This window comes from Harpia harpyja, chromosome 22 (genome assembly GCF_026419915.1).
Source record: "Harpia harpyja isolate bHarHar1 chromosome 22, bHarHar1 primary haplotype, whole genome shotgun sequence".
NCBI lineage: Eukaryota > Metazoa > Chordata > Aves > Accipitriformes > Accipitridae > Harpia > Harpia harpyja.
In genome coordinates this window covers 10,901,730-10,920,140 of record NC_068961.1, presented here as the reverse complement: position 1 = coordinate 10,920,140, position 18,411 = coordinate 10,901,730, and the positions used below count along the sequence as shown (strand labels likewise).

The 18,411-nt window shown below is 38.5% G+C and overlaps 1 protein-coding gene across 4 annotated transcripts in view; it reads right to left on the bottom strand.

The window, feature by feature from the left end:
• OCA2 (OCA2 melanosomal transmembrane protein) overlaps nucleotides 1–18,411 on the bottom strand; it is a 293,670-nt gene that overhangs the window by 155,336 nt on the left and 119,923 nt on the right. For all 4 annotated transcript variants that reach the window (XM_052774012.1, XM_052774014.1, XM_052774013.1 and 1 more), the window contains one exon: nucleotides 4,463–4,590. In XM_052774012.1, coding sequence (XP_052629972.1) covers nucleotides 4,463–4,590 — 128 coding nt within the window. The remainder of the gene's footprint in view (nucleotides 1–4,462; nucleotides 4,591–18,411) is intronic.

Genomic DNA, 18,411 nt, shown 5'->3' with positions numbered 1-18,411 from the left:
GAAAAGATACGGCAGAAATTGGTAGCTGTATCTGCAGAAGTGGGTTGGCTGTGCTGGAATGACTGGTAGGATTACTTAAGATTGGGGGGGCACAGGAATCAGACAACGGCTGAAATTCAAAGATTACATTCTTCAGTGGATACATGTTTTCTGAACACCTGAACACAACTGATTTTAAACAAACTTCTCCAAAACCAGAATATAGATAGAAGTGTATCATATGTTTAAAAGGTCAGATGAAATCAGGCATCTTGTGCTCAGTCTCAGATGAAGAAATAGGAAAACAAAATACATGTTTCTGTTAAACAGCTTTCTCAGACCCATAAAAAACCAACAGTACCCATCTGCTAAAACCAGGCCAGAGATCCTGGGTGAATGGAAATTGGCACAGAGGCAGCAGCACCTGAAAGGCAGGAAAACCAGCTCTTCGATGCCCAAGTCAGGCACCTGAACCAAGGAGGCGAGCCCTGTAAGCGGTGGACCTGGGGACAGCCTGGACCAGAGTGCTCTGTCCTCCCTGTGAGAGCCATTCCCATTTGTACAGGTTACTTAGACAGCATCCCATACAACCACGGTTATTACCATGGATGAAAAGACATAGGAAGACTCCAGCCTAGTGGTGATGGCTCTGATCTCTGCTTGGACAGACAGGAGAATACAAGCTGAGTCCTCACACCCCAGGAGAATGATCTGTTCCCTCAAACCACAGGGTAAAAGGGTGATTTTAAATCATGAGACCTAGCCTTTAATTCACTTTGGTTTTGTTTTCTTTTCTTACAGGTGTCCAGAATGAAGTACTATTTTGAGGTTGAATAAGGTATATCTATTTTATGACTTCTCAGTTTCTCAGGGGAGAAAAATCACAGCATTTTTGGCTCAGCCTGGACGAAGCTGGCTTGCTTTCATTTTTTTTCTTCCATGGCAAAGAATCAGTCAGCTGCAATGCCTCACTTACTGACTCCATTCCCACACAGAGCCGCGGAAGTCAGTATTCACACAACACAACTCCGTATAACCTGCACACGTGGCACTCAGAGTCCTTCAGAGACATCAGCGGAAAAAAACCCATTCAACTCGCACGCTGTCAAATTCCATGACAGAGATGGACAAATATCCTAACAGGCACCGAGTGGTGTGGGTTAAGACACAGTAATCTCAGAGTGACAAAAGGGCTGTCATTCAGACCGCCAGTTCCTGTACCTGCAGCTCATTCAAGTGGCAGCTGAATGCTAGTCGTTTGGGTATCACCACATATTAAATTTGGCCCAGAAATTATACTTTCTTTTAACAATGCACTGCACATTTAAAGATGCAGCACGCAGAAAACAAGTGGTAAGATTTTTAAATACATATGCATACCCCTTAACATTAAAAAAAAAAAGGACATTTTTTCATTACTTTAACTTCCCAGGAGAAAGTTTCCTAAGAAATTCCTAAGAAATGAATTCTTGTTGGTAAATTTAAGATACCATTTTCATTCTAAGCTATCTGTGTTGCTTTATCAACTCAAAGGTTATGACGGTGACTTTTTAAATGTCTGTAAAAGCAATATTCTTAATGAACAGTAATACTTTGTCTGCAATTGCTTTTTGTTCACACTTCAAAATAAACTTTTTAACACACAGTTGTCAGCGATTAAAGCCCAGAATTACATTCAGTTAACATTGCTGCCTTACTACTTAATTATCTAGTAACAGAACATATGACTTTTCAGTAACACTTGAAATTTGTTCTGGAATCCAGACGTGGTACCACAGAAGAGATATTCGAGAGAGGGGGAAGGGAGTGAAGGACGCACACATCCCTCCTGCAAGACAGTCAGTCTGCAGGTAGCCCATCAAGTTAGAGATGATGACAGTACTAATCACATAATCAACTTTAGGATCTCTGCGATATCCAGGCCAATTGCCTGCAAGCACCTAAGTGAAAGTCAGCAATTAGCACCCTGCTACTGGCCTCCCCTGGGTGTTAACTGCACAGAGTGTCTCCTGGATCTTCCTGTGTCTTTTAAGAGGAGTAAGTATTACTACACTAACTGGTGTCTTCAAGCATACTAGTTCCTGTCTGACAGCTCAAAATAGAGTTTTACTGCAGAAAAAAATCATGTGCCCTTTTAAATCAAAGTTTAATTTATGCACAAAAATTTGCATTAAACCCTCTTATGGACAGTATGTCATGATGATTGTTGCAGATAAACTCTGCCTGAAGGGATTAAGTTAAAATGTCAACTTTGACTATAAAAGTGAGCAAAGTACTGTATCCCTGAGATGCATAGGAACTTATATCATGGAGACAGAAGAAACAGAAAGATTTTATAGCCTGTAACAGCCACTTGTGAACAAGAACTAAAAAGACTGTTGTAGAGACAAATTACCCGAAGGACACAATAGAAAACAAGAGAGCTCCAGGGGATTTCCAATTTTTTCATTGCAAAATATCTACCAGACTGGATGGATGAGCACCCAAAGGCAGAACCTCCAAGAGTTCCCCTGTGGCCCTGGAACTCAAATCACGTTTTCCAAAATGACTTACAGCTTAAGTCCCACACAGGTTTTTAAATGTTCCTTGTAATAAGAAAGGGAACATTCATAGCAAAGGGAAATAACTTCAGACTGGGAACCATCCAAGGTGAAGGATCACCAAGGGTGAAGAATATGAGCTGACAACTGCTGAATGCCTAGATCGTGGGAAGATTTCTTATACTTCAATGCATATCTTTGTTTTGACTTGTTTCTTCTTGACATTGTTAACCTAAAGGAAAGAAAAATGCCTTGGCAAAGACTGTCATCTCCTGCTAATCCAAAGGGCCATAGATTCAGATCAAAATTAGCAGTGATGATACTTAGAACATTTTTCTCATTCATTTATGGGGAAGAATTTAGCCTCTCCCATTTTTTTCTTGATTATGTGTACAAGTTTCTTTCATGACCTTAAACTGCTGCTGTTCTATAGAGCCAGGAAAAATATTTTTTCATTAGCAAACTATTCACTGGTGACCTGAGAAACCATAAAAATGAAGTTCAGTAAATTACAACAGTCGTATCCAAAGTCTGGCAGTAAATGGCAAATAATTTCCTGTGTGTTTTACTATGTTATTGTGCTGTCACACAGCACTCAGATCAAAACCATTCTATCCAAGCTAAACCAATAAATACATCAGGGAATGCAACTAATAAACTGTTGCAGCAGCAGCAGACAAAATAAACATGGCTTCAATATAGGTTCCCTATAAGAGCTAAAAAATGCAAGGATATACAGAGCCTGATAACATAGACAACTAAAAATTGCCTGTACTAATGGCTGTACAATAAATCAACATTTCCTGATGAATTTTAGACCTAGTAGCTCGCAAACAAGCCTCCTAATGATAATCAGAGTTTCCATTCATCTTCTCGGAGGTTACCAGATTTTGACTTCCAGTTTGGCATTAAAGAGATAGTTGAATTATTTGCTGTTTGTATTTTCTTCAAATTCTGTCCCTGTTACTGTTGGGAATTTTTTTTTTTAATAGATCCTAATTTACAAATTCTTGGGCTCTTTGCAATTACTGGCAGGAGGAGCGGAAGGAAGGAAGGAGGCTGTGCAAGCAAATTTGTTATTACAGGCTTTTCCCAGGCTGCTCACTCAGACAATTCACTAGCCATGGCAGTGCCAGTGGTCATTTGGGTTTTGTCAGTCATGTTTCTACAACATAATTACATCATCTAAACCCAACAAATAACAACTGAAAAATACCAAGCATTCTAGAAGACTAATTAACAAGTAAATGTATGTATACAAAGAAATATCCAAATATTTGGGGTAAAAATAAATCCTCTCAGGCTATACCAAAGCATCAAACAGTAAATAAAACGGGATACAAACATGGGTGGACTGTTTCTAATAGTCAAGCAGACAAACAGAAAGAAACTACATGGCAAGATATCCAGGCATTTCAAGTACTGAATATCTGTTTAAATTACAATTGCAAACTGAAATTCAGTGATATTATCCTTTCAAACCATACTCTCATGAAATTTCTTAGGCCATTTAGTAGCCAGCATGTCGCAGACAGAATTAGGAACATTTTTCAACTCTGGTTTATTCTTGTCCTTTTATTTTTCCTATCACTGGTCTAAATAATTGCAAAACAAATACATAAATATGTATAAGCTATCTGCACACATAGACCGCCAACAAACCTGGAAACTAAAATTCCACTTATATGAAAATGATTGTGTCAGATATATTCAGCAAATGCAGCAGAAGGAGAGAGAGTGAGACCAAGCTTACAGCGAAAAATTAGATACCAGAGATCCAGCCTACTTCCGCCACTCTGCAATTTCTCTCTGTACTACCGTGACTACACTCAATCTACAATATTCCAGTGGGATTGAATCTGCAGGAGGCCTCTGCCCAGGAACATAATTCACATTTTAAATCAGTTGTAACTCTTCAGGCTTTAGAAATCAGAGTATCTTACCTCCATGAGAACAAACAATGCTGCAAAGAAAAGAAGGGTTGCCCACTCAACTCTGTTCAAAATCATCTCAAAATCATGGATGTCTGCTAGCACCAGCAGCCAAATGGCTCCCAATATGGCAATCCAGCCTGCATGAGAAAAAGAGAGAACAACACTTCACAGACTTGTTAAGTGCTACCAATGTAAAAGTTACTGTATTGCAATTTTCAAAACTTTTTGCCACACTTTTGCTCTGGCTCTGTAACAGGGAAAGGTCACAGGTACTGCAGGATGAATGGTCTCTGCTTTCAAATTAAAATAAATTAGAAAAGAGAAAAAAGCAAATAAGGCACATTTGGGTTATCCCCAATAATAAATGGGTTTTAATCACAGAGAAACCTCTAGGTGTTTAGGAGGTAGACTGGAGGATTCTGCAGCTCCCGAAAGGCTGGCTGCAGCCCCAGGGCCTTGAAGACTCACTGTCTACCTGCTCTAGAAGACAAACAGAGGAAAAGAAAATCTCTTAAAACAGAATAGGGAGTGACTTTAAATAGCAAACCAGGATCTCTCCAGACAGGATCCCTTTATACATCCTGAAGTGTTTTAAGGCACATATTTAGGTAACTGATTGAGAGAAAATGCAAATTAAATGCACAATCAGCCAGAGAACCTAATCAGCAAATCTCCTGTCCGAGCAAGGCTCACTTTCTCTCTGCACAGTTAAAATGTTTTCTGGAGCTCTTCGATTCCTCTGGCACATTTATCTTAAACAATAGAATGGGATTTCAGAGGTGAAACACAAGGGATTTGGGTGGTTCTTTCCTCAGAATGATGATCCTCTTTCTGTCTTCTCTATTTTTTTCCTAAATAGCAGATGACTTTTTTTTATACTAAAAAACTAACATACATAATTTAAGGTTTTTTTAATGGCATGGAGATAAAGCCTTCCACCTCTTCAAGTTATTTCTTTCTTTGTTTTGACTATTTCATACACCTCATCCTATTTCATATATTCACAGTCAGAAAGTGATGGATTCACAGAATTGCAGAAAAAGTAAGGAAGAAAGAAGAATAACAATCTTTGCTGGCAAACAGCTTTAAGTCACAAACTTATAATCAAATACCAAATGTGACTTAGGGACAATAGGCCCCTGCTGCAAAGTAGATAGATAAATAAAGTGAGTCCCCTCCAAAAGCCTTCAACAGTTGTAAGAAAATTCAGAGATAGAAGACTGATTCATAAAATTTTAGACCATTCAACTTACAGCTTATGCATAAGTGTTTTTCTATTAAGTTCAAAGAAGAAAGAGATCCAAAAACGTCCAACAGTTTAAAATTAAGCTATATTCCATTTAAATCCTATTTAAATATAAAAGAAATAAAGAAACCAAAGGTTCTTACTGTTTATGAAGCTGCAAACATTAACTATTTTCTCTAAAAAATCCTATACAGTGTCACATAAGTACTCCCTAATCAAAGAATGCATTTTGCTTTCTCAGGTACAATTTAGGAGCTTTCAGTGACATACTGCACTCTTTAAATGAGAATTTCAGGTTAACTGTGATTACTAAGGAGCATCTGCTGAAAATATTGCAGCTCAGTACAGGCAACCAGACGTGCCCGAAAGCCAGAACCAGCAGCTCAGGAGTTACTCGGGCTGGTCTGTTTGGTAAGGAGAGCTAAATGAGCTAGCTTGGCACTAGCTCCAGCTTTCATGCTTTGAGGTGGGTTTATTTTCTGCTGCAGTATGTACGCAGCAGTGAAATCATACTGCTTACATTGTCTGGCTCCAAAACCAAAATGCTTTCAGTGACACCAACTCTTCAGCTGATGACCTGTTTCTGTCCTCTCAAGCATCTCCAAGTGCCGCAATCTCCCCAGTTCAGCTTTACTCTTGATGCCACTGACTTAGCTTCGGTCCTCTCCGCTTCACTGAAACCACATTTTCCAGCACTACAAACAACTTCTGCCTTCCCGAGCTCTCTCCATGATCCTTCTTGAAAAGCCTCCACAAGGCTGATCACTCTAGTCTTGCTGTTTCCTTGATAAGTGGCACTCACAATAAGTTTTTATTTAGCCTGGTGCAAACCTAATCTACAGGGAGATGCAGGGAAATCCTTGTAAGGGAGCATGTATGAAGGACTAGGAAATTTAATGGCTTGTCAGCAAGAATACCACCATATAGGTGGAAAAAAAGCCAAAGCTAAGCAGAAAGCTGAAAAACGAAGGAATTTTGTATCCCAAATTTTGTAGCTTCAGCTCCTACATTGTTCCCAATACAGATTTTGAGTAAAATCTGATCCGAGTGCCTCACTGGATCCAAAACCCATGTCTCACAGCCAGCTCTGCTCACCTCCAAAGACAGAAATGCTGCCATGCTGCAAGTTGAGCAAGTCTGTTCCCTGCTTCGGTCACAATGATCTAATCAGAGTGCATGGTCAAAAATAGATCATGCATGAGCATCATACTGCAAGGGAGGAGGAGAGCAAAAACAGCCACAAAAGACAGCAGGGTGGGAATAGGTGGTCCCAAATTTTCTCGTGAAGAATGGCATTTTACCACCCACTGGAAAGAGACTCCAGGACTGATCTAAGAGTGGTAATACTCTGTACTGCTCAGGATGAATGCTGGATTCTGGCATAAACTGACAACGTACAAATTTTTTGCGTGTGTACCGGAGTCTGGGTATGTGTATAGACTTTGCAAAAACAGTTACAAACCACAGGGACAGGATTGCTCCCAGAGTTCCCAAAGTAGCAAAAGAAAGTGAGGAGAGAACTGTCAGTTCCTGTCTACCACACCTTTTTGCTATCACAGTTGATTTACTACCTTTCCAGAAACAAAGCAAATCTGTCTATGCAAATTAAATTGTTATTTGCTCTGAACACAGCGCAAGGGCTTATGGGAATGCACTGCCTAATTTTCTTCTTGGCTATCACCTTGTCTGTTCTCTGAATTCTAGTAAAGAACAGTGGGCCCAACTCCGCCTTAAATAAATAAAGATGATGGCAATTCCTGTTAGAAGAATATTGCAAGGGGAATTATACGTGTGCAGATCAGGAGCTTAGTAGCAGAATTTTACTGCTATTTTGTACAAATGTAAGTGATAACATTACATACAAAACGTAGGTGACAAAATGTAAGTACAACGAAGTGAAGAATTAAAGAATAGTAATTTCTCAATAGTTCTGGAACAATCTGTGATAATATCTTGGCATTATTTTTACCCCCCTGCCTCCAACAAAATCAAATGAACTTGAATATGCTGTGTGGAGATAACAATTATTGCCTAAAGCTAATGAAATATAATTGAATTGCACAAAAGGTGCAAAAGCCAGGCATTTTCTAGCACCACAAGTGTTACCAGCATGCATTAGCTCCATGCATGCAGCTTTGCATGAGACAACAGTGCCCTGCCTTACAATATTGTTCCCTGGGAACATGGATGGGCCAGGGAGGTGTCCTCCTGCAGTGCTCCAGCAAGTACAGCTCTCCAGAGGCTCAAACACGTCAGCTGCCCATTCTGGCTGCACAGAGCTTATTTCAGTCTACACACATGGTCTGTTCAGAGTGTATTTGCTTTCCTTGCTATGCCTGCAAGGAGGAGGTAACAGTTACCCATCTCTCAGAGGGAGTGCAGAGAAGAGGAGACGAAGGAGGAAGTCTCTGGAGGAATTTGGGGGACTTCGTGCAAGATCTCTGTTTATGATGCCCTTTAGCACCATGCTTTGACGTCAAGCACCCCGCAGCTGGACAAAAGTAAAGTCTTCCTCTGAAGCCTGAAGGCCACAGTAGTTAGTGTATGCCGTAACTGCTTAATGAACTGCTGAATTTCTTGTCAAAGGTAACTACAAAGTTATTGGCAGCCTGCCTTTCTAAGCAGGCAGGTTTTCTAAGTCTTTTCCAAGGCCCTTCTAAGTACATTCATGACAGTGAACATACAATATCAGTGTTTTATATATTTGGGTAGCTTTGCATTTGCCCTGGATTCAATTTGAAGCACTCCTTCCTTTTCGAAGAATTGAAAGTACTCAGATACATTAAAGACTGGCTTCTCTGCTCATTTATTTTCTAGCTTACTGAGCCACAAAAGAAAGCCAGAAGGAAGAGAAATAATTTCAGAAAATAACTTCTCATTACTATAGTGAAAGCAAAGCCCATTTATAGCTCCACAGACCACTTCCTTTACTGCCTTTTAGTGCCTCTGTTTCACAACAATTGATATTCTGGAAATAAAACATGGAGAGAAACTGAATCTAAATTCCATTTCTGCACTGATATGGTACCTGTTGAAAATGGTGACAGTTTCTGTTTATTTTAGGAAAAATAACATGAATTTTTATTATAAAATGCACCTTGCAGATTTGTAATGCATTCTTCATAGAAAAGATTCCCATGCCTTCTGCTTGGGACCAGAAAAAAAGTACAGTAGAAATAGCTTGAGTGCTTTGCTTTTCTCATACGCTTTACACAGTAGGGAAAACCACCTTTGGAACAATAAATAGCTCATGATGAGCAGAATACAATTGCAATCCTACTCAAAAAAACCCTTATTTTGAAATAATCAAGCAGAAGAACTTGAAAATAGAAAACAATCTAATAGAAGCAAATAGAAGTCTAGAATATGTGGGAGGAAGGTAGGTGAAAGATAAAGAAATGAAAGAAAAAAGTACTGTGTAATCTGTAGGCCTTTCAAATGCTCATTAAGAAAAATTTGTATTCCTTAGTAAAAGTAATTTTGTCTCACCTACTACGAGCTGAAACGCATAATAAGCTTCCTCCTAACAAAGTGAACATGTGGACACTCTATGTTCACTTTATGTGCACAGAATTTGAAATAATGTATTTATGAATACCGACAGTACACAGAAATTTCACTTTAGTGGAAACTGAAATGGCACTTGAGACATTTGCACTGAAAACCAAAGCCAGGATAACATTGCATGATCTCGATGCTGACCTGGGCCAGCAAACAGTGTGCTGCTCAAGACAGACAGGCGCAGGGTACTACATTTAGGTAGGAAGAGTTAAAACTGTACAAATCCAGGGTGAGAAGCAACTGTATGCCTAACAGTTCTGCAGAAAAAACTTAAGAAATACAGTGGATCACAACTGAACCTAATGGACAACTGAAATACAGAACCAGGACTATAAATGGTAAATCCTGTGAAGCAACCTCTGCTCTCCTAATGCCTGGTAAACCCTGAGAAGATATACTTTAATTAAGATGTGTACCCATTAGGAAACCAAAGGCAGAGAAGTAAGCACAATCAACAGTCTGAAAAGTTCACTACTGAGGAAAAAATTGAGCTAAATATCCTGGATTCTTCAAAGATAAGAAGATTAAAGGGATCCTGGCAAGTCTTCAGGTATGTACCAGTCTGTTCCAGAGGGCAGAGAGCAACCTGTTTGTGGCGGCAGTAGTGGGTATGACAAGAGGGACTGAGGAGGAGGTGTAATAGCAGCAAGGAAGATTCAGGCTACGCAATATTCAGGGTCACATATTTACAGTGGTTGAGAAATAAGTAGAGCTTTTAAAAATCAGCTAGACCAGCTTCTGCCAGAGGAAAATATAATACTCCTATCTGCAAACAATGGGATGGACACACTGATTTTTTAGACATTTGTCACTGAGCAAAGTATGATATTCTTTTCCTGTGATCTTAGCAATTCCCTATTTGTCAAAACGGCCACAGCAACTTTTTGTGAACTGCAGAAACCCTTTTAGCCCACAATGTCCATGACAGGCTTACCACCTAAAACATATTTGGCACTTACCTTTGAACAATTGTTTACACAACATGTTACTGAATATATATGAGGAAGTAAAGACCATCACTGTGTTCCAACAGCTTAATCGGAAGAAGTCTGATGAACTCCACAATGCCTCAAAATTTAGCCTAAGAATGTATGCCAGTCGTTCATATAGTATGGTGTAGTTGTAATGTTATGTAAAGCATACACTCAATTATACTCTTATACAACCATATAGAAATATTGGGGTGAAAAGGTTAAATCAAAGACACATTTCCAGTAGTGCTTGCTCTACTCATGGAATGTGTTTCATCAGGAGTACTGAATGTGAATGAAAATGTCCTGTATTTCAGTTTTTGCAATTCTTTGTTTTATTTTATCAGGCATCCCTGAAAATATACATTCTGAAATCATGCTGAATGTTTATAAGTAATACTTGATGCCAACTGATAAGCACTGTTTTATGTTTAATCCTCTTTTTTTATGAAGTTACCCTCTTACAAAACAACTTGCTGGTCTTTTGAGCAGTCTCTTTTCATAGGCATAGCTTCATAGAAATCATTTGCTGTTGTTCTGTGCTATTTGTAGCACCACAGTTTAAGGCTACTCCCTGGGGACAGAACTGTGATGGTGACAGTCCAGGACAGCTTGCACCACAGCAGGAAATGCTTGGTACAATGCAAGAGGATTAAAAGAACATGAAAAAAGTTGGTGGGAACTATAACCCCACACAAGGCAAGAGAAACAGAAACCTACGCTGGTAGAAAGTAATTGCGACATTAAAAATGAGAAGTGTAGCATAAAACAAGGAGGCAGAGGACTAGCTGCTCTGTAATCACAGATCAGCACATGTGCATTAGGAAAGGATGGGCCGGACTGTGTTGCATAGCTGTATACCATGAGGTCAGAATGCAGAAATCACGTTCACTGTTGTATTGCAATGTCAACACCTAACTTCGTTAATTCTCCAAATGCAATTTCATAGATGAGATAGGATGGCATTCAAGATAGAACACCCTGGTTAGAGATTGCTATAGCTAAGCACTGCATCTACAGGGAAGATGTGTTGACAGATATATAGCTACGTATATTGCACCAATGCATAAGTCTAAAAAATTTACAGAGTTATCTCAGTAAAGGTCACTGCAAACAAACACATTCTATTGCCATAGCTTCATTAACTCTTGTGAACCAAAAAGAATTTGAGAAGATGCAAATATCAAGATAGAGGAGAAGTCAGCTTTTCTAGAAGTAAGCAATAAAGTACAAAAGCTGCACTAGCAGATACAACTGTGTATGTTGCATGGACAGCTGCAAGGACAGAGCATATTTTCCATGCTTAATTACATGTTTGTAAAGATGACTGTGCAATTTCAAGGGCAGAATTTTTTTTAAACTATCCTAAAGGAAATTAAAACTGCAAGGATCATGGAAAGCAGATTTCTCTTATTTTCAGGACCAAAGTGTTATGCTGAGAAGGAGGAATAACTAAGATCTGGACCAGACTTTCTGAGTCTGAGTCAATGCTGGCTGCATCGATTTAGCTCCATTCCAACTTTCTCATTATTACAAAATAATTGTCAAATTTATTTTTAACTTATGTTCATATACACTGTACCAGGAATTTTTTCAACGTCACTATAAATCAAAGATGTACTAAGTCTCTTCAATACTGTTATGTCCATTCTCATTTTAAAACAACAATTCGCATATTCACAGTGCAATCAAATCTCCATAGTACATACTCAAAGGCTAGCAGGTCAGTCCCATGCAGTGCTCTTCTTGACCTCAATGTAAAAGTACTAGACAACTTAAACCAACACCATTGCATGCCAGAACAGATAAAATAGCAGATGAATGAGCCAAGAGCAAGGAAGCGAAGAGCACTGAATGAGGACAAATCGCTGACAGTTGTAGCTGATACCACCTGGGGAAAAGGGCTGCAGATCAGCCCCTGCAAGCACAACTTCAAGGACCTGGAAGGGTCTCCAGAAAGGGCTGAGGACTTTCAAAGAGGAGTGCCTAAAACCATGGCTCTAATCTTACTATATCTTACTACATTAAGCTGGACACTGTCAGATGCTACAATTTGTTGCTCTGTTTACCATTATCAGGTCAGGAACCAAAGAAACCACTTTAGTCCTGGAAAGCAGTGTCACAGCTTCATGTAGGTGGAGCGTTAATGGAAAACAGTAAGAGAAGAAAGAATTTGCCACAGACAAGAGTACACAGGATGAGTAATTGCAGCTAAAAAGGGATGCATAGGATGATACTAAAGGCCCCAGGTTTATCAGTAACTCAACAGTTATTAGTTGTAAATGATAGAGCAAACTTAGGAGATCGTCAAAACCCATTTTAGGTGTAACAAAAAGCAAAAGAAACAAGTATGTAACACACATACCACACACCAATATGATAAAATCAGATATAATGTAGATCTGAAGACCAAATTTGAAAAAGCAAAGTGTAAAGCTTTAGAAAATGTAAAAAAATGGGCTCAAGTGGACCCAAGCACAGGGAGGAAGAAACCATCAACATCAACACTATTCACCTCCTTGTAAAGGAGGAGGAAGGCACGCCTATCACGCTCATGCCAGCAAAGGCCTGAAGATATCAACACTTTATTGTGACTCCTCCCAGCCTAAACCTGTGAACCTTAGCACCCTGCAGAGCATCAAAGGGTGACCCTAACATCAGAATATAAGGGGGAGATACTGGGAGCATTTTGGGTTTGTTGGGTTTTGTTGGGGCTTTTTTTGCAACAGTTTTAACTGTGTTTTATTAATGAGTTTTGCTTTGTATTAATTAGATAATTTGGACTGTGTTAATATTATCGTAAGAGGACTAACAATAACTGTTTGTTGTGTTTTGCTTACGCTGATACAACTTTTAATTAAACCAACAATAAATTCTTAGCTCTAGGTATAAGAAATGTCCCCCTTTTTGCCCACAATATCACAAGCATATCACCACTGATACTTTGAAAGTGGGAGCCTACTACCGTATACAGAGAAGGCATCCCTAATCCAAATGTTTTGGGGACCAAAACCATCTAGTTTACTGAAATGTGTGAAGGAGTTTCCAGGCAACCACAGATTATTCAAGCTGATATTTTCAGCTGTATAGAAAAGGTCTATAAATTTTGCTTCCCGGGCTTTGCATCTGGTTCCTTAATTTATCAAGCCGTGTTGGAAAGCTTTACAAAGTGACAAAATAAAATAAAAAAATACAAGGAGAAAAAAAAGACAAGGGAAAGAAAATATTGGTTGTGACACCTTTAAATACAGTTGATAATTCAGTATCATTTGAGCCATTACTTAGCAGTCAATACCTACAAGATCTCCTCAGCTAAAACTGATTAATGTCACAGACTCTAGATAATCTGGAGTTAAATGTTAGATTCAGTGACAAATTAAAGAGCAAATGTGCACTTTTTACAGCCAGGATATAGTGATATAAGATGTGAAATATAAGATGTGCTAAACTTAACAATGTGGCTTTTGACATTAAGCCTATGCTTTCTTAAATCTACATCATTCACCAGTTTTTATGGCTTAATAGCTATCTCACTAGCATTTTCTGTTTTCTTAAGCACTAAACAATTATACACCAGCTTATTAAATTGATCTGGTTTTTCAAACATTTTATAAAATAACTCCTCAGTAACATTGAGTAGCTCTATAATGAAGCTTTCATTTTAGCTATTGCACAAACTAACCTGAAACCAAACATTTCCAAAATATGAACACATTCTCTTTTTCTCCTTCACTATGGATACAAACATTTAAATTTTTAGAGTCAAGTTTGTTGGTTTCTGCATATATAATTTTATTGTTTGTAAACAGTGTCAGATTTATACAACTCCACCATCATACAGGATACAGCATAACATGCTTTAATCTATTTATCACTGATAGCAGATGAGAAAAAAGTTCCAGCATAACATTTTAAAGTGTAAAAATAAGAGCCCTATGGATGCTTCAACATTAACACCCCTTTCAGACTAATGGGATCTGTCCACACTTCTCTCAGCCCTGTGCTTCTTCCCCATGATGTATAAGCCTTTTGGACCTGCAAAGTTCTGCTGCACACTGTGAGGCAGGATCTTTCTCACAGAGCTCTGGGGGAGTGGTTCAAGTTTAAAAACGTTTTCACCATTCTAAAGAAACCTCTTAGCACAAGTTCAAATGCATGTACATCTGTCCCAGGGCCCAGATAAAAGCTGGGGGGAAAAGCTTATTAGAGTTCTTAGGCAGCTTCCTAGGCTGCACGTTCAGAACAAAACCACACAGACTACATTTATTTCACTCGTGCAATATTAGTTCTTTCCTAGCTTACAGCATTAAATAACTTAGTCAAAGATCTCTAAGTTTAAGGTTTCTGTCATTTGTTACAGCACTGCTAACTCTTACGCAAGCTTTTACACATACTGACCCTGCCGATCTGTCTCAAAGTTGTTAGGGAAGAATCACTGCTGCAGTGAGTTCCTTACTGAAAATGTTGCAGAAAAAATAATGGATGAAGTTCGTTGTTAGTAGGCTGCAGTAATGGAGAACTAGCTTCAGTGTTTCTAAGCCAAGTAAATATTGATAGGGGACTTCCAACATTCTGTGATTCAATAGCAAATTTAAGCAAGTTTGTGAAGATCTCCAAGGCAGTGCAGCCCTTTCTTCATCACTAAGCAAGCTACCAGACAAGTGCCACTCAGTTCCAACTCTATTATAATTGTTGCTTCACCTATATAAATTACAGTGTAAGCTGAAAATTGTGCATGTCCACTTAAACAAAAGCAGGATGAAAATCAAGAGAAATTATATGGGAGAAACTTCAGCTCCAGTCCACTTCCCTAAATTTGAGGTGTCACTCCTCTCTTTTGTTAAGACAAAATGTTTGCTATAATTTGCATGACATTCTCTGTAGACATAATCTGGGGGGGGGTTGTTCTGCTGAAGCCCTTTCCAATTAAGGCATTTAATTTCTCATGTGAATTTCAACAATTTTTCTGTAAATTATGGAAATGAGTCAGAAAATATGACAACCGGTATCCAAAGGAGTGACAATACAACAGGAGTCTTTTGTATCTACAGCAACTGAACACATTTCTCCTTTCATGTTCTGGCAATAAAATAAAAAGGAGCTTTTCATAACATGGCCTACCAAACAAACAGAAGTCCATTTAAATTCAATGAAAACAATTATTTCCCTACTTTTCCACTGTTGCAGTCACAGTTCTAAAATGTTTCAATGATGCAAGATACAACCAGTTTCAAAAAGAGTTTCAGATCCTCAAAAGTATCTGCAGCAGAATTTGCAGACCAAGCCCACAGCCAGAAGTTAAACCAAAGTGAATATAGAAGGCAAGAGAGAGTTTTCCAAGAGAAACTAGATTTAACTACATGAATGAAGTCTCATCAAACAAGATAACCTTTGTCTGTAAATATTGAGGGATTTTAGCTTTAGAGAAAGGACATCGGGGAAAATTTAGACCTAGGATGATTGCTTGACAGAAGTGACATGGAGTGCTGATTTATAGAACAATTTGTCCTACTACCCAGAAAGGTCATAGTGATCACGTTAGTTAGTTAAAAGAGTAAAACCATAAATTTTTTTAAAGTTCCTAAGTCTGGGGTTTTTTGCTAACCCTTCTTTGGTTAATAGTACCAAAGCTGATTTTAGTTAGAAGTGAAACCCCCAAATAATCAATTATCAAGCCAAATGTCCATCTAGCTGTTCTGGGTTTTGTTTTTAAGTATCTATGACTAAAACTTGGTATAGCTTGAGAAGATGCCTTTTGGCATATAAAAAGTGAAGTGAGATAGGTTAAGGTGAATTATTTCATGAATCAGACCTTTAAAGTAGGTCAGATGAATCACAGCTGTTGATCACCTCCACTGATTATTGACCTCCTCCAGAGATTATTTTAAGGGCAGCTGAAGGTAATTAGCTTAAACATTGATGTCTGAAGGATCACAGATATCCATGGCACCGAAAATACTGGAATGGGATCAGGCAACAGTGTGAAGACATAACCCCTCTGCAGAAGCAAAAAAAGCCAAGATAGCTCCCTCAAGGTTTATGATTTGAAACTCTGTCTTCTGCTGGGGCTGGAGCAAAGAGCAGTCCTAAATTATGGAACAATTCAGTGAGTCCAAAAATCTCCCTGTCCCCTTGCATAAATAATTAATTAATTAAAGGAACATGAGAACAGCCATAGATGGTAATACCAAAGGTCCACCTATGCAGGAGTCCTGTCTCCAACAGGGAAAATAGTGGCAACAGCGTGCATTTCTCCTGGCATACCTTCCCAGCTTCCAGCAGTCTACAGCCAAAATAGAGACAGTATCTCTTCTATGAAACAGGCAGTACCTCTTTTGTTTGCTCTTGGGTTTGCATCTTGTTTCTTGAAGAAGAGAGCAGCAGAGTCTGTTGCAACCCTCTAAAAGGAGGAGAGGACCTTCCTGTGCCTCATTAACTACTCAGCCTGGCCCTTGGAAAGAAGTGTCTGGAGGTAGAAGAAAGCAAGAGTGAGAGGGTCCGCAAGGAGCGGGGTGCCTGCATTGCATGCAGAGACCACTGAGAGGGGCAGACAAAAGCAGGGCCACAGAGGTGATGGGTCCCTCTTCATGGATATTAGAGAGAGCTGCACAGACTTCACAGCAGCTCAACAACTCATTTAACTGACTGAAACCAAACCAAAGAGGAAGGACCTGCCCCACAGAAGCAAAAAGAAGTAGGTTATAAATTGATTTTGTGTATTCTTTCTGACGTAGTCCCTTTGAACATCCTCTATTAAAAAAAAAAAAAATTAGTTTAAATTTAAACAAACTCTTGCTTTGTTTAACTTTTAAAGTCTTTTGTCTCTTTTGGGGGTCTCACTATAGTTCAAAGCTCTAGACATGCCTGCCTAAAAGTTAAAGTCAAAATAGGAGCTAGGTACAATCCTCAAAGGGGCTTTACTTTCATCTTTTTTCATCTTTTCTCAGATGCATTATCAATACTTTATCAATAACGTAAAATCCCATGGGACCGAATGAAAGCACTATAGAAGTCTTAAAGTTTACCATATCTGTTTATTTAAATTCTCAGTACTAATCTTTCATTAACATAGATATTTCATAGAATTAGACTAAATAAATTGATGAGCAGGTACAAAAAAAGTGAATAGGAAAGTGTTCTGCATTTTAAAAGGCAGCTAAGTATGCAAATTTTATTATTTAAATTAAAATGTCAGTTCCTTCAAATTATATTAATGATCCCGAGTTCATAATGGAAAAATTGTATCAAGGCTGGGGACTGATAAAGAATTCTATAATCTTTCTAATTCACTCTACCAAATGCAATTAAAAGTTATTAGATTTCTAACACTTCAGCCTCTGTATAAAACATTATTCTGGTAGAAAATTAAACACTGAACTACAATCTACTTTCATTTTTATGAGAAAAACATATTGAACAAATTTACCCAAACCACCAGAGTACAAGATATGCTGTATTTTAGGAAATTCATTTCCATGCACTGGAGGACTAAAATCCATAGAGACTCACAGCGGCACTACTTCAGTAATGATAAATAAGTGACAGCTATCATCAAGATAGTGAAATTCAGGAACCACCAATGAGATCTCAGTAGAAGTTTGCAGGTTCCATTAATTGTTAATAGAAATTACGTGTATGTTTTAATAACACTTATTCATTAATCTGACAGGTTTGCCATGAATACAGAACAGGGAGAAATTATACAGAATGTATACAGCCCCTATTTACTTTCAAGGCTGCAGTTGAAGATCAGCTAGTGAATAACAGAAACCTGCACTGCCAACCATACCATTTGTTTTCATTTATTTTACTGACAAAGTAGGACAAAAAACAATCATCAGTTATTAAGTTTCTTCTAGTATTGACTCCAACTGCTTTGCAGTTTTGAAAGAATATCTTACCAGGAGCATATGCAACCAGCACTATGTGGTCTTTACTGTCTGTGGCTTTTCAAAAACACTTATAGGTGTTGGGATTAATTCAAGAAATCCTACATGGTTCGGTGCCTACTTTTCTGAGACAGAAAAGTAAGGGTGAAAATGGATTTCTTAAATTGCTGATGTGAACTTCTGCCTTATGTTCTTAGCTACCGTAACCTCAAATACCTTCAGATGTCTTCAATTTCTGCATCTTCCTACACCTTAGTAATATAGCACCTTTGCTGTTATAATACTCAGTAT